The sequence below is a fragment of the Centropristis striata genome, chromosome 24 (genome assembly GCF_030273125.1).
Source record: "Centropristis striata isolate RG_2023a ecotype Rhode Island chromosome 24, C.striata_1.0, whole genome shotgun sequence".
NCBI lineage: Eukaryota > Metazoa > Chordata > Actinopteri > Perciformes > Serranidae > Centropristis > Centropristis striata.
Window position 1 is genome coordinate 17345066 of NC_081540.1, and position 17653 is coordinate 17362718.

General features: G+C 35.7%; 1 protein-coding gene across 1 annotated transcript; it reads left to right on the forward strand.

Moving 5' to 3' along the window:
- Positions 1–3540: 3540 nt before the first annotated feature.
- Positions 3541–16805, forward strand: ftcd (formimidoyltransferase cyclodeaminase). The gene is made up of 13 exons (XM_059328089.1): positions 3541–3606; positions 4990–5173; positions 5245–5373; positions 9190–9278; positions 9839–10018; positions 10772–10909; positions 10993–11124; positions 12239–12300; positions 13431–13719; positions 13818–13861; positions 15209–15347; positions 16392–16487; positions 16569–16805. The coding sequence occupies exons 1-13, from the start codon at positions 3553–3555 to the stop codon at positions 16650–16652; spliced, it is 1620 nt and encodes a 539-aa protein (XP_059184072.1). The 5' UTR covers positions 3541–3552; the 3' UTR covers positions 16653–16805.
- The last annotated feature ends 848 nt before the right edge of the window (positions 16806–17653 follow it).

The window sequence follows — 17653 nt, forward strand, 5'->3', positions numbered from 1 at the left end:
CAGGACAGATACAGACACCACTCACAGGTTTCCCTCCATTATCACAAATCAGAGGAGTGGTAGAAGGTGGGGTAAGAGTGGTAGTAGTAGGAGTAGTAGTAGTACGAGTAGTATTAGTAGGAGGGTGAGTAGCAACATTAAAAGTAGCGGCAGTAGTAGTAGTAGTAGGAAAGGTAGTAGCCATAGAATACTTCGTAGTAGTTGTACGAAAGCCAGTAGGTGTAGGATACTTAGTAGTAGTAGTAGTACGAAAGGCAGTAGCCATAGGATACTCAGTAGTGGTAGTAGGAAAGGCAGTAGTCGTAGTATACTCAGTAGTAGTAGTAGTAGTACGAAAGGCAGCAGTCGTAGGATACTCAAAAGTGGTAGTAGGAAAGGCAGTAGAAGTAGGAGCCTCAGTAGTAGTAGTAGGAAAGGCAGTAGAAGTAGGAGCCTCAGTAGTAGTAATAGTAGAAAAGGCAGTAGAAGTAGGAGCCTCAGTAGTAGTAGTAGGAAAGGCAGTAGAAGTAGGAGCCTCAGTAGTAGTAGTAGAAAAGGCAGCAGTCGTAGGATAAGTAGCAGTAATAGGAGATGCAGCAGTAGACGTAGTAGTAGCAATTAAAGGACCAGTAGTAGAAGCAGTAACTGCAGGGGATAGAGAAGTATCTCTGGGGACAGTGGTTAAACCAGTATGTCCTGGAGTTGTATTAGCATTAGTAGAAGTAGTAGTTGTAGCAGTAGTACTCAGAGGGATTACAGTAGTCGTAGTAACAGGGACCGCAGTGGTTGTGTCGGTGGTATCTGGTGATGCTGCTGTTGTTGTGGTGGACTGAGCTCCAGTTCTACAGGCCAGGTGAAGAGCTGTGAGCATAGAAATCAATAACTTCATATTCAAATGAGTTATTTTACCGTAGTTATCTATAGCAACAAATTGATAGGTGGAATATTTTTTGAATTGTCACAGTTTACAATTAAAAAACAACAGTATTATGAATTTCTCAATACTTATTTACTTATATTTACTATATTTTTAACTTTATACACTGAGCTCAAGTTTGACTGACTAACATGACACATGAATAAAACTGGGCTCATTTTACCCACAAGAGTCTCATCTTATCAGTCATACCCTTTTTATGCAACTTAGAGACTTTTAAGGGACCCCAGTATGCAGGAATACTCACATACAAATAACACATTTTTCTGCAGGAGAAAAACTGCATGTTATCAGCATAATGTTGGTGTGTCTGTAAATAGGAGACTCACAGGTACCCATGCAAGCCATTTTCATTCAGATATTTTGAGGGCAGAAGTCAAAACACCCCTTTGAAAATGGGCATGTTAGTTTTTCCCTCGCTTAAATTTCAGACATTCCAGACATCCTTCTCCCCAGCCACAACGTCCTCCTGGGAGAACCCAAGGCATTCCCGGGCCAGGCGAGAGATATAATCCCTCCGCCGTGTTCTGGGTCTTCCCCAGGGCTTCCTACCAGTTGTACATGTCCGGAACACCTCTACTGGGAGGCGCCCGGGACGCATCCTTCGCTAAGATTTAGCTGAACTTCAGAACATTTTTTCACCACCTTCCCAACAAGACATTACAACATGTTTGGTACCAATAGTCAAATTCTGACCTCTGATCCCTGTTTTAACTGTGGCATTAATTAAGAAAATTGGGCTCATTGAATCCACAAGAGTCTCCGCTTTCCATTCATGCAAGTCACAGACTGTTTAAGGACTCCAATATGCAGGAATATTATATGTAATAACACAATTTAACTGCATGTTATCAGCATAAAGAGTCTGTAAAGAGGAGACTCTTTGAAACCCATAGAAAAGATTTTGTTATTTAGATACCAGGAGGTCAAAGGTCAAGGGACCTCTTTGAGAATGGCCATGACAATTTTTTTTTAAATCTTTGAAATGGTATTTCGAGGCTCAATTTACAATTATTGTTACTGACAGTAAACTTATTATGATCAGCGATAAACAAACCAAAACAAACCAACAAACAAAAAAAGTTTTCTCACCCAAAGTGAAAATGAACAAAAAGTCCATGTCGGTCAGCAGCTGCAGGTCAGAGACGTTGGACTGAAGTTGAATTTGTGAAACATGTTTTGATATGTGAGCTGCAGTGAAAGAAGTGTCAGACTGAGTTACTGTGGTCATAAAGATCACAGAAGATAAAACTAAGTGAAGTTCAAAGTTCTTCATTTAAAAAGTCTCGCCCCTCTCATTATTACCCTCATAAATCATTTGTAAACACCATATTTATCCATTAATAAAGTGCAACTGTTTGATTGATTGGTGGAGATATTTGACCAATAAAAAATTCTCCCACATGTAAATCTGAAGCTTCTGTAAAGTTTTATTATTGGTTGATGAGAAAAACATAATCAATCACTAAAAGGGGAACATGTTTATAAACCTGGTATGAGTTTGAAGCGGCTTCTTTATGAAAACAAATGTTTTCAAATGTCATGTGTTGGACTTCAGGTTTCTGCAGACATGAGTTAAAATGTTTTGGACCAAGATCCGGTCCTGAGTCAACAAAGAGGTCCTTTGAACCAACTAGCTGTCAGAGAACCAGCTGGTTACTGATTAACTGTTTGCCATTTGCTGGAGTTTGGTCCTTGTGATGGATTTTCCCAAATATTTAACCCCAGCAAAAACCAAGAAGCATGATCAAGGTAATCAAAAACCAGGAACCAACCATTCAGAACCCAAGAACTAGGGGCCAGGCGATCAGGAGCGAAGAGCCAGGAGCAAAGGTAATCCAGACCCCAGAACCACTGGCCAGGCAATCAAACCCAAGAACCAAGGGTCAGGAAATCAGGACCCATGAGCCGGGAACCAAGCAATCACGACCCAGAAACCAGGGGCCAGAGCCCAAGAACCAGGCACCAAGCAATCAGAACCCAAAAACAAGGAACCAAGCAATCAGGACCCAAGAACCAGTAACCAAGCAGTTAGGACCCAAGAATAAGGAACCAAGCAAGTAGTTCCCAAGAACCAGTAACCAAGCAATCAGGAAACAAGCAGTTAGGCCCCAATAACAAGGAGCCAAGTAATCAGAACCTAAGAACTAGGACCCAAACAATCTGGACCCAAGTACAAGGAACCAAGCATTCGGGACCCAATTACAAGGAACCAAGCAATCAGGACCTGAGAATAAGGAACCAAGCAATTAGGACCCAAAAACCAGGGGCCAGGTATTCAGAATCCAAGAACCAAGAGGTAGACAATCAGAACCTGATTTTATGCAATTAAGAGACTGTTTAGAGACCCCAGTATGCAGAAATATTCAAATATAATAGAACAAAATATGTAAATATAAGTGTAATAGTTATCAGCTTAAAGTGGGCATGTCTGTCAAGAGGAGACTCGTGGTTAGATATCTGGGGGTCAGAGGTCAGAGACAGTGTTAACAGTGTAATCATTGTCAGCTTACCTACTTACAGACTGCCAGTAAATCATTGAACTCACTGGCTGAGTTTGTGAGTGGGGGCAGGGGGGGTTGTGGGTTTTTGGGAGATTAGAAGTTTGAACTCTTGTTGTTCAGTCTGCAGACATCATGGCTCAGCTGGTCGAGTGCGTCCCAAACTTCTCTGAAGGTCGAAACAAAGAGGTTTGTTTTTTTATATTTAATCTGAATGCATTTAACACAACATGTTGTCTCAGTTTGTTTAGACTCAGAAGTGTCAGACAAATAAATACCCTGGTAATGTACAAGTACCTCAAAGTTGCACTGAAGTTCTACAGAGCTGCAACTGCCAGAAAATCCAGTTTTCAGCTTCTAAAATCTGGAGATTTGCTGCTTTTCCCTGTTAAAATTTTAAATTGAATATCTTTGAGCTTTGACAAAACAAGACATTTAAATCTGGGACTTTTTTTCCCACTATTTTCTAACATTTTACAGACTGAACGATTAAGATTAAACAAAGAATCTGCTCAGATTAAAAGAAAATTTTAAAAAAGAGTTAGTTTTTGCGCTGGAGCAAAATATATGGAGGACAGACGCTGCCAAAATAAAAAAATAAAAACACTCAATTAAAAGCTTAATGTGGCACTAAATTTACCAAAAAATTATTTAGAAAATAAATATAGCCATTAATTAATTGATTAAATATTTAATTTTAGTTAGATCTGTTATCTACTTTTGTATTATCTTCTGATTATATATTTAATGCAATATTTTAAAAATAAAATGAAAAATAAGTTAATGTCAGAATGGCCAAAATTAAATCAATATATTTAAGGGGTCAATTAATATGGAAAGTAATTAAAGCTAAATAATAAAAAAAATCAATAAAACATTAATTTTATTAATTATTAATTTAATAATACCTAAAAAAATTTCAATATTCATTAATTTATATACTTAGTTACTTTTGTCCCCCATTTCCCCTGTTGTGATAAAAAGTGACAAAATTAAGTTTAAATACAAGTTTAATTGTTTGTGTCTCAGGCAAGGTTATTTTAGTTAATGAAAACTAAACAAAATAATAAAAATTAGAATTGAAAAAACATTTTCGTTAACTGAAATGAAAATTAAAATGAGATTTTAAAAATAAAAACGAGATTTAAAAAAAAAAAGATGAATAACTGAAACTAAAGCTAACTAACATTGTAGTGAAAATGTCCTTAGTTTTCGTCTTTGTCAACCTTTTTCATACGTAAACCTTTTTGGTTGATATGAAATCAATTTCATCTATTTGGTTTTATGACTTAATAAACTTATTGGGACTGAGATGGATCAGACAAAGGAAATAAAGGAAACATTTATTGTGACCTTAATGATTCTGGCACCCAACAAATACTCCGTTACAAAAAACTAAAACTAATAAAAAAGTAAACTAAAACTAAGCATTTTCCCAAAAAAAATAAATAATTAAAACTAGCAAACTCACTCTAAAAACTCATTAAAACTGAATTTGAAAACAAAAAAATCACAACGAAATTAAAACAAAAAGTAATGAAAAATCCCAAACTATTATAACCTTGGTCTCAGGTAATCGATGCGATCTCAGCTGCCATCTCCGGCACGCCGGGCTGCAGCCTGCTGGATGTCGACCCTGGCGCCTCCACCAACCGGACCGTCTACACCTTCGTGGGCTCTCCTGCAGCCGTGGTGGAGGGAGCGCTGAACGCCGCCCGGCAGGCTTTCAGCCTCATCGACATGAGCAAACACTCAGGTGAGTGTTGACAGAAGTACGTCCACACAGGTGAGCGGCTCCTTCATGACACATGTGTGTAACCTGCTCAGGTGAGCATCCTCGGACCGGAGCGATGGACGTCTGTCCCTTCATCCCCGTCCAGAACGTCTCCATGGACGACTGTGTCCACTGTGCCAACGTCTTCGGACAGAGACTGGCAGAGATGCTGCACATTCCGGGTGAGACGCCACATGACTACTGATCAAAAACTGATAAATGACTGATTAATGACTGATCAATAACTGATCAATAACTGATAAATTACTGGATGATGATGGATCAATAACTGATCAATAACTGATTAATGACTGATCAATGACTGATACATTACTGGATGATGACAGATCAATAACTGATCAATGACTGATTAATGACTTTTTGATGACTGATCAATAACTGATTAATGAATAATCAATGAAAAAAAATTGTGACTAATTATTGATTGATCAATAACTGATTAATGATTGATCAATAACTGGTCAATGACTGATAAATTACTGGATGATGATGGATCAATAACTGATGGATAACTGATCAATAACTTTTTGATGACTGATCAATAACTGATTAATGACTGATCAATGACTGAAAAAATCCTGGATGATGACAGATCAATAACTGATCAATGACTGATTAATGACTGATCAATGACTGATAAATTACTGGATGATGACAGATTAATAGCTGATCAATCACTGATTAATAACTTTTTGATGACTGATCAATGAATAATCAATGAAAAACATCAGTGACTAATTAATGATTGATCAATAACTGATTAATGATTGATCAATAACTGATCGATTACTGATCAATAACTTTTTGATGACTGATCAATAACTGGTCAATGAATAATCAATAAAACAAATTAGTGACTAATTAATGACCAATCAATAACTGATTAATGATTGATCAATAACTGATCAATGGCTGATAGATTACTCAATGATGACGGATCAATAACTGATCAATCACTGATTGAGGACTGATTGATGACTGATCAATTACTGGTTGACTGATCAATAACTGATGGATAACTGATCAGTTACTGATCAATAACGGTTGATGACTGATCAATAACTGATCAATGAATAATCAATGAAAAAAATCAGTGACCAATTAATAACCAATCAATAACTGAACAATCAGCAATGAATAACTGATTGATGACTGATCAATAACTGATTGATGACTGATCAATAACTGATTGATGACTGATCAATTACTGGTTGACTGATCAATAACTAATGGATAACTGATCAATTACTGGTTGATGACCGCTTCAACATCAACATCAACATCAATAACTGATCAATGAATAGTCAATGAAAAAAAATCAGTGACTAATTAATGACCAATCAATAACTGATCAATCAGTAATGAATATCTGACCAATAACTGATCTTTAATAACTAACTAGAAAATTCCTAAAGAAATTTTGATTGTGTGCTTGCCTCTGGACCGTGACTCTCGTGGCTTATCAAAAGGGGCAGGGATTAAACAGGGACTTTCTGCTGAGTACACTCACACCTCATACAAGTCTCTAGGACAAACGGTTCATTGGTTATGAAAGGGGGCGTGGCTAATCAAAAAGGGCGGGAATTTATGAAATATTGTTATGTATAAGTGGTCAGTGATGAACCATCATCATGCTTGACAAGTTTGAGGAAGATTGGACAATGTATGGTCAAGTTATAAGGTCTCATGTTTTATGAAGTCTGTTTACTTAGAGTAAACTGACAGTTATCAGTTAGAATGTCTGTGTTGGAGGAGGGAGGGGGGAGGGGGGGAGGCTTTGGTAGCTAAGCAACCACGTGGCCAGGTGGAGTCGACCAATAAGAGCAGAGCAATCAACTGAAATTAACTGCTGTTGGATAAAGTTCCGCAGACTGAGGTGGACAAACTGAAATTTCAGGCCTCGAACAGAAAGCATTTTTGGCAAAACCATAATACCTATCATTGATCCGACTTCACTTTGAGCGTCCTGAGTTCTTCCTGAACATCTACATATGTTTTTTTTTAAGAAAGATGAAAAAATAGCTTTGTTAGAGCGATTTAAAAAAACGGTTAAATTTTTTTTGGGGAGAAATCTTCCTGCATTTTTAATATTGGAGCCAATGAGGCAGTTGGTGCATTTTGTTTGTGCATCTGTGCATCCTGCGCCCAAACTATAACTCTGACAGCTTTACCAGAGGATTGTGAGTGAGAGGACAAATTTTCCTACGTTTCTATGTATAAATTATTTCTGTAGAGTGAAATTTGCGGCCTGGAGTGCAGTTTTCAAATTAATTTTTTGACAATTCGTTCTCTCCCTCTACACTCTGTTTGATGACATCACCGCTCTAGACTCTCCATAGGGTTACATTGGGGGGATTTTTTGACGTGTTTTTGCCCAATAATTTGAAAACCGTTTGTCGAAACCCTTAGAAAAGTCATAGCACACTTGTCATGGCCGAGCCGGTCGATTTGATACCTTTTTTGTGAATGTGCGACCAAAACTCTGGGAGGAGTAGTCGACCGAAAAATGACACGGAAGAAACGGAAGATTAAAAATAACTAGAAAATTTCTAAAGAAATTTTGATTGTGTGCTTGCCTCTGGACCATCATTCTCGTGGCTCAAATTAACAGTCAAACAGTGACTCTGTCCTGAGTTCACAGATACTTCATACAAGTCTGTAGGACAAACGGTTCACAAGTTAGTAAAAGGGGGCGTGGTCACTCAAAGGGGGCGTGGCTTGAATCAGCAGTTAAACAGGGACTCTGTCCTGAGTTCACAGACACCTCATACAAGTCTCTAGGACAAACGGTTCATTAGTTATGAAAGGGGGCGTGGCTAATCAAAAGGGGCGGAGTTATCAATCACCAGTTAAACAGGGACTTCATGCCGAGTAATCTGACACTTTATACAAGTTTCTAGGACAAACGGTTCATTAGTTATGAAAGGGGGCGTGGCTAATCAAAAAGGGCGGGAATTTATGAAACATTATTATGTATAAGTGGTCAGTGATAAACCATCATCATGCTTGGCAAGTTTGAGGAAGATTGGACAATGTATGGTCAAGTTATAAGGTCTCATGTTTTATGAAGTCTGTTCACTTAGAGTAAACTGACAGTTATCAGTTAGAATGTCTGTGTTGGAGGGGGGAGGGGGGAGGCTTTTGTAGCTAAGCAACCAGGTGGCCAGGTGGAGTCGACCAATAAGAGCAGAGCAATCAACTGAAATTAACTGACAGTTCCTTCACAGTGAGCAGACAGAGGTCGACAAACTGAAAATTCTGGCCTCGAACAGAAAGCATTTTTGGCAAAACCATAATAGCTATCATTGATCCGACTTCACTTTGAGCGTCCCGAGTTCTTCCTGAACGTCTACATATATTTTTTTTAAAGAAAGATGAAAAAATAGCTTTGTTAGAGCGATTTTAAAAAACTGTAAAAAAAATTTTGGGAGAAATCTTCCTGCATTTTTAATATGGGAGCCAATGAGGCAGTTGATGTGTTTTGTTTGTGCATCTGTGCGTCCTGCGCCAAAACTATAACTCTGACAGCTTTACCAGAGGATTGTGAGTGAGAGGACAAATTTTCCTACGTTTCTATGTATAAATTATTTCTGTAGAGTGAAATTTGCGGCCTGGAGCGCAGTTTTCAAATTTATTTTTTGACAATTCGTTCTCTCCCTCTACACTCTGTTTGATTACATCCCCACTCTAGACTCTCCATAGGGTTACATTGGGGGGATTTTTTGACGTGTTTTTTCCCAATAATTTGAAAACCGTTTGTCGGAACCCTTATAAAAGTCATAGCACACTTGTCATGGGCGAGCTGGTCGGTTTGATACCTTTTTTGTGTATGTGCGAGCAAAACTCTGGGAGGAGTAGTCGACCGAAAAAACACCACGGAAGAAACGGAAGAATAATAATAAAGAGACATAAGCCCACGGAATAACAATTAGTGTGCTTTTGCAAGCAAGCACACAAAATTACGTTATTTTTTGCAGTGTTTCTTTACGGAGAAGCTGCACGAACACAAGCGAGGAGAAATCTTCCGTCCGTCCGAGCTGGAGAGTACGAAGCTTTACCTGACAAGGTGAGACACAAACTGTCTTTTATTCTGAAGTTCACTTCTCGTTTCTTCTTCTAACATGAGACATTGTGGGAAATGTAGGAAGCTGGTAACTGCTGATGAAGTAAGTAAAGCAAAAAAACATCCTGTCCTCTAGTTTTAAAATAAAAGAATGTGGAATGGTAAATGGTAATGGACCTGCACTTATATAGCGCTTTTCTAGTCGCATTGCGACCACTCAAATCGCTTTACACTACAGACTGCGCTCATTCACCCTTTCACACACACATTCATACTGGTGGCAGAGGCTACCCTAAACGGTGCCACTTGACACCATTGGGAATGCATTCACACACCGATGAACGCAGCATCGGGAGCAATTTGGGGTTCAGTATCTTGCTCAAGGATACTTCGACATGTAGGCTGCCATGGTCAGGGATCGAACCACCAACCCTTCAGTTGGGGGGAACCCACTCTACCAACTGTGTCATTCAAAATAACTTCAAAATAAATGTGAGACGCTATAATGTAATGTCAACTATATTTCCTGTTCTGGTTTTATGTTTTTTGAATCTTTATTCCAGTTGAAGCGCCCTGAGTGGGCGCCCGACTTTGGTCCCGCCGTGTTCGTGCCGTCCTGGGGCGCTACGGTGACCGGTGCACGCAAGTTCCTCATTGCCTATAACGTAAATCTGATCAGCACCAAGGAGCAGGCTCATCGCATCGCTCTGGACATCAGGGAGCAGGGCCGGGGGAAAGACCAGGTGCATGCTGGGAGTTTGAGATCTTGACATCGAACTCATGTCAACATTATTAATGATAAAATATTCAGTAAATCAACCAGTAAATCGTACCGTCCAAACGATTTTTTGTTTTGAAATAAGAAAACCAAAATCGGAAAACAAGCCGATTTCCATTTTGTAATAGGTCATTTTAAAAAGAAGACTTGTTTTCCCTTTTTTTTGTTTTAATAATAAGAATTAAAAAAATAACACTTTGTCTGATTTTCTTTTATGAGCTCATAAATGGAAATCAGGAATTAAAATGTGTTATAGATCAATTTCTTGATTTTGCATTGATTTTCTCTTTTGGCTATGTACATCAAGGTAATAATACTTTTGGATTTTTCCTTAGTTTTAGTTTTAATTTCATTGTCATTTTTTTTTTCAAATTCAGTTAGTTTTAATTAGTGTTTAGAGTTTTAGTTTAGTTTTTATTAGTTTTAGTGTTAGTTACAGATTTAAATTCCCGATTTCCATTTACAATCATTTTAAAGAAAATCAGACAGGTTGTTTTTTTCGTTTTTTGATTTATCCTATAAAAATAAAAGTTATTTTTGTTTTTTGTTTACCTCTTACTAAATGCAAATGGAATCAGCTCATTTTATGATTTTGGTTTTCTTATGTCAAAACGAAAATCCTTTGACCATCACATACTCAGACCTAAAACCAGTACATGAGATGAGTCCAGTTAGTAGCCCTCCCTGAACTTTAGTGACCCCTCTCTCTCTGGACCAGCCCGGGCTGCTGCAGAAGGTCCAGGGGATGGGCTGGTACCTGGACGAAGCCAACATCGCCCAGGTGTCCACCAACATCCTGGACTACGACGTGACCCCCCTCCAGACTGTGCACCAGGAGGTCTGCAGGGTCGCTGAGGTCAGAGGTCAAGTTACATTCAAAAGGTAGAAATGATTGTATTAGATTCTAATGACTGAATCTCTGATATTCATCATGTCCAGGAGCTGAAGCTGCCGGTGGTGGGCTCCCAGATTGTGGGTCTGATCCCTCTGAAGGCGGTGCTGGACTGTGCTGACTTTTATATCCACAGAGACCAAATCTTCGTCATGGAAGAGGAACACAAAGTCCGGCTGGTCAGAGAAAAGGCTTATATGTTATTTTACTGTCACAATTATTTTATGTTATGTTATCTTATATTATTTAATGTGATTTTATATTATATTATTTATGTTATTTTATATATATTATTAGCCTGGTATACCCATACTGCCTTGCACGCTCGATTTCATTGCGAACTGCGAAAAGGTCCGGTGTCCATGGCCGATTCTTAGCCTTGTTTTAGGGATCCAATCACAGAACAGGGAGGGACGGCAAGACGATGACGCGTACTATTGGACAGACGGAAGCTTGTAGTTTTGTAGTTTGCTTATGGATCCAACATGGCTGCAGCAGACGCCAAGCTCTCTTTGGATCTAGCTGTAGACAGTGGTCTAGATAGTTTAGAGCCAAAGTTTATTTTAAAAGAAGAACAATGTTTGACTTTACACTCCTGTTTCACCACGAAAAAGGTTGTTAGGCCTTGCTTCCGACAGGATTTGGCAAAAGCCTAATCTACCAACTAGCCCCGCTACCGCTCACTGCTGTAACGCCGGTGATCTGGCTACAAGCCGGGGGACAGCGGAGCCGCCCAGAGACCCACAGCAGCTTGTTTATTGACCATAAAATCAGTGGATGTGTGTGGCTGAATGACATGAGGGGGAATAAGGCGTATAAATTAATAATCTTGCAGAAAGCGAGAACTGGAGAAGCAAAGCAGCAAGCAACACTCTCCTCACACACACACACACACACACACACACACACCAACACACCCGGTAGACTGTGAGCTGAAACTATAGAGCAGCCAGGCCAGAACATGCTGCAGAAAAACGGTGCAGAAGCAGAATTGAGCATTTTAGTCCCAAAGTAGAGATGGGCTAGTCTGGCTATATAAACATCAATTTCTGTCTCTCTACATATGCCATCTGGTATTAATACGATTGGCTAAGAGCTACCTACAGACGCTTATGATAGACATTTGTAGCGCCCAATAAACTGCTCTGGAGGATTGTAAACCACGCCTCCTCCACGGAAAAATGAATAGAGGGTATCCAGACAATATCTCATTTGTGATATAGTCTGGCGTTAACCAGGCTAATATATTATATTATTTTATGTTGTTTGAGAAAAAAGTGTTTGTGTCTTCAGGTGATTAGTAAACTCGGCCTCGACTCTCTTGGTCCGTTCAACCCAAAGGAGAGAATCATAGAGTGAGTTTTTATACACAATATTAATATCTATATATGAACTTCAAACTGCTGATTCATCGTTAATGATTAAACAAACCAATATCCGGGTGTGCAGAGAATTATTAATGTCTAGGAGATATAAGATTAATTTAACCAATCAGGTGTTGGGTAATTCATTTTTAAAAGTCTGCATATTCCATTATAAGTCAGAACTTTTACAAACTGAGTCACAGTACACTGTAAAAAAGAAAAAAAAAATTAAAGGCAAAAGTTGCCACTTACCTTGAATAACTGTAAAAAACTTTAACTTTTTTTTTTACAGATAATTCCTTTCAAAATAATGATAATATAAGGTAAATATCTGTAATCAAAAATATATATTATAACTAAAGTTTCGTTTTTTAATTGATATGACTGAGATTTTGGCAATTTATTTATTTATTTTTTACATGAAATGTAAAGTTTTATGGTAAGAAAACAGATTTTTGACTTGACTTGACATTCATTTATTTTTTACATAGAATTCACTGTAATTTAACATTCAAGACTATTAAACACATAAATAATAATACTACAAAAATCTATAATGTCCAATTATATTAATTTACAGATCTCACATTTCCTTTTATGTTTAATATTCGTAATGAAAATAATTAACCTTTTTTTATGGCATTTACATTGATTGTAGAAAAAAACCTGTAAAATAATACAGTACATTTCTGGAAATTAACCCTTTTAGAGTATAGATCTTTTTATATATATGTATATATATATATATATATATATATATATATATAAATATATATATATATATACATATATATACAATGCAAAAAAGGTGTGTCTAAAAACAAGATGAAAACACTAAATCTGAGGGAAATGGTCTTGCTGCATGGACAGATAATTTCACTTGACAAGATTTCTTAAATTAAGATTATAAAATCTAGTAATAAGCATGTTGAACACTTAAAATAAGAAATTAACTCTTAAAACAAGATAAATTATCTAACACTTCTAAATCTTTTTTTTTTTTATCATGGTAAGAAACAAATAATTTGCAGTGTATATACATTTGAATTTATAATTTGATAATTTGACATTATTTATTGATAATGATGTCCCCTGTGTGTGTGTGTGTGTTGCCTGTGCAGGTACATGGTGAGGTCCCAGGAGGACAGTCGCCTGGTGTCTCTGTCTCTGCAGCAGTTTGTTCAGAGCGTTGGTGCTCGGACAGCGGCTCCCGGTGGAGGATCAGTTTCTGCCGCTGTCGCTGCTCTGGGGGCGGGGCTGGGCGCCATGGTGGGTCAGATGACCTACGGGAAGAGACAGTTTGAGAAGCTGGATGGCGTGATGAGGAGGCTGATTCCTCCGTTCCATCAGGCCATGAACGAGCTGCTGCTCATGGTGGACGCCGACTCCACCGCTTTCAACAGCTACATGGTGGAGTTAGACTAGTTCTGTTTGTCAGCCAAACATGGATCATATTTAACAGATACTGAAGTGATCCGTGTGTTAATAAAAAAACATTTTTGTTTCAGGCAGCACTGAAGATGCCAAAGAACACTGCAGAGGAAATAAAAAGGTGATATTTGAATATATAGTCTGTAATCCATATTCTTTGTCGATAATTTGCATTATATACTAGCTTTATCTAAAATATAATCTAAAAACCTAAATCTGAAACCTATAATCTGTAATCTGTATCCCATAATATGGTATATGTAATCTATTACCTGTAATCTGAAACCTATAATCTATTATATATAATAAATTACTAATAATATGAAACCTATAATCTATTATATATAATATATAACCAATAATCTTAAACCTATAATCTATTATATATAATAAATAACCTATAAACTATTATATATAATAAAAACCAATAATCTGAAACATATAATCTATCATATATATTATATAACCAATAATCTGCATCCTATAAACTATTATATATAATAAAAACCAATAATCTGAAACATATAATCTATTATATATATTTTATGACCAATAATCTGCAGCCTATAATCTATTATATGTAATAAATAACCAATAATCTGAAACATATAATATATGTAATAAATAACCAATAAACTGAAACCTATAATGTATTATATATAATAAATAACCAATAATCTGAAACCTATAATATATTATATATAATAAATAACCATTAATATGAAACCTATAATCTATTATATATAATAAATAACCAATAATCTGAAACATATCTAATATTTATAATAAATAACCAATAATCTGAAACATATAATCTATTATATATAATATATAACAAATAATCTTAAACCTATAATCTATTATATATAATAAATAACCTATAAACTATAATATATAATAAAAACCAATAATCTGAAACATATAATCTATTATATATATTATATGACCAATAATCTGCAGCCTATAATCTATTATATGTAATAAATAACCATTAATCTGAAACATATAATATAATATATGTAATAAATAACCAATAAACTGAAACCTATAATGTATTATATATAATAAATAACCAATAATCTGAAACCTATAATATATTATATATAATAAATAACCATTAATATGAAACCTATAATCTATTATATATAATAAATAACCAATAATCTGTAACATATCTAATATTTATAATAAATAACCAATAATCTGAAACATATAATCAATTATATATATTAAATAACCAATAATCTGAAACCTATAATATGGTATATATATAATCTCAAACCTATAATGTATTGTTTTTATTATTTACGGTATTATTTACTTGTAATCTGTTATATGTAACAAATACTCTGCTATCTCTAATCTACGACCTACAACCTGAAAACTGTATAATATCTGTATAATATATGCTGTTATCTTTAATCTAAGACTTGTAATCTGAAACCTATCGTCTATAATCTATAATTAGGAGAGAGGCTGCCATGCAGGAGGGTCTGCAGCGAGCAGTGAGCGTGCCCTTGGCTCTGGCTGACAGGATCAGCGTCCTCTGGTCTCCTCTGAAGGAAATGGTCATCTACGGAAACATCGCTTGCAAGTCAGACGCTCAGGTGACAAAAACATCTTAAACATCTGATCAGAAATCAATCAAAATTATTTTAGTTCATCAAGTCACATGAAATAGGGTTCAGTTGACCAAACTGAGGGAAAACTTTAAAATAAAAGCTTTAGAGGTGACTGTAGATTAAAACTGTAGATTAAACCTTTAATTAGAAGTTTGTCTCTAGGTGGCAGCTAAGGCTTTGGAGATGACTGTTTTCAAAACAAAACTGCGAATAAAACCTTAATTTGAAGTTTATGTCTCCAAGTGGCAGCTAAGGCTTTGGAGTCAGCTGTTTTCAAAATAAAACTGTGAATAAAACCTTAATTTGAAGTTTGTGTATTATACAGGATATGTATAAAACTTTGGAGAAAATGTAAAGTTTTCAAAATAAAACTTTAAATAAAACATTTAATTTGAAGTTTATGTCTCCAAGTGGCGGCCATTTTCAAAATAAAACTTGAAATAAAAACTTTAATTTGAAGTTTGTGTATTATACAGGTGATGTATAAAACTTTGGAGAAAATGTAAAGTTTTAAAAATAAAACTTTAATTAAAACCTTTAATTTGAAGTTTGTGTATTATACAGGTGATGTATAAAACTTTGGAGAAAATGTAAAGTTTTAAAAATAAAACTTTAATTAAAACCTTTAATTTGAAGTTTATGTCTCCAAGTGGCGGACGTTTTCAAAATAAAACTTGAAATAAAAACTTTAATTTGAAGTTTGTGTCTCCAGGTGGCAGCTAAGGCTTTGGAGACGATTGTTTTCAAAATAAAACTGTGAATAAAACCTTCATTTGAAGTTTGTGTATTCAGGTGATGTAAAAAGCTGTTTTCAAAATAAAACTTTAAATAAAACCTTTCATTTGAAGTTTATGCCTCAAAGTGGTGGCTAAGGCTTTGGAGACGGCTGTTTTCAAAATAAAACTGTGAATAAAACCTTAATTTGAAGTTTGTGTATTATACAGGTGATGCATAAAACATTGGAGAAAATGTAAAGTTTTCAAAATAAAACTTTAGATAAAAACTTTAATTTGAAGTTTGTGTCTCCAGGTGGCGGCTAAGGCCTTAGAGACGGCTGTTTTCGGTGCATATTACAACATCACCATAAACCTCAAAGACATCACAGATGACAACTTTAAGATGGCAGTAAGTGTGTCCTTGCACTCTGAGTTTGTTTGATAAATACATTTTTAATTTTTAATTATTGATTTCACTTTTGTGCTGCAGACTCAGAAGAGAGCGGTGGCGTTGCTGCAGGAAGCGAAGGAGAGTGCCGCCGCCATCCTGCTCGCTGCTGATGAGAGGAAGTGAATTTCTTCTTCTTCTTCTACAACGTTAAACCTCAGTCTGTATGACACAATAGTATTTCCTAATTTAGAAATGGAGGAAATAAACAATAACAGAAGAAATAAAATATGCAATATAAAAAAATAAATAAATAAAGCATTAAAGTTTTTTGTTGTGTTTTTAAAAAAATATTTTCTGTTTTCATATAAAATACATTGAAATGTGCCCAAAAAACAGAAAACGGCAAAATGAAAAATGTATAATGACAATAATAATGTAATAAATTAATAAATAAATTGATATTCCATTAATAAACACAAATAAGGCATTCATTAATTGATAGACTGTGAAATAAATTAGTTTTTTATTTATTTATTTGTTTAGTTTCAATAAATTGACATTTGGTGAAATAAATACATTAAAATACATAATCTATTTGAAATACATGTATAATAAGCATATAAGAAAAAAAGTAATTGATTTAACATTTTTTTTTACTATTAACTAATTATTATTATCACTTAAACTATAATTAGCTATACATAACGGTAAGTAAATAAAGAAGCAAACAACATTGCCCCAATGATTTAATGCCTATATTTGTTTTAAACATTCTTGGTGAATTTAATAGATAATTTAGTCATTTATTTATTTATTTATTCATGTTGGCAGCTTATGTCCATCAAATAAACTTCTCTCACACATTTCCCATAATGCAACTGTTGTATGTTGTGCTGCATAGTCTCTCCACCAGATGGAGACAAAGTGTCGTTTTCTGACGTATAGGTAGCATTAGACTTTTCAGCAGAACTCTAAACATATTCTCATTCTCTAAACTCATTCTGCACTCTAATGCACATGTCATCCATACTGGTGAACAAAAGTGGCAACAATCAAATACAAATAGAGAAGACATGTCATTGATTAAAACTGATTTCACTTCCAATATAAGCCAGTTCACTGAGCAAACGGGTTGGTGAAGGTGGGACGGAGAAGGTCTAACAATGGATGGACGAACTATGTGA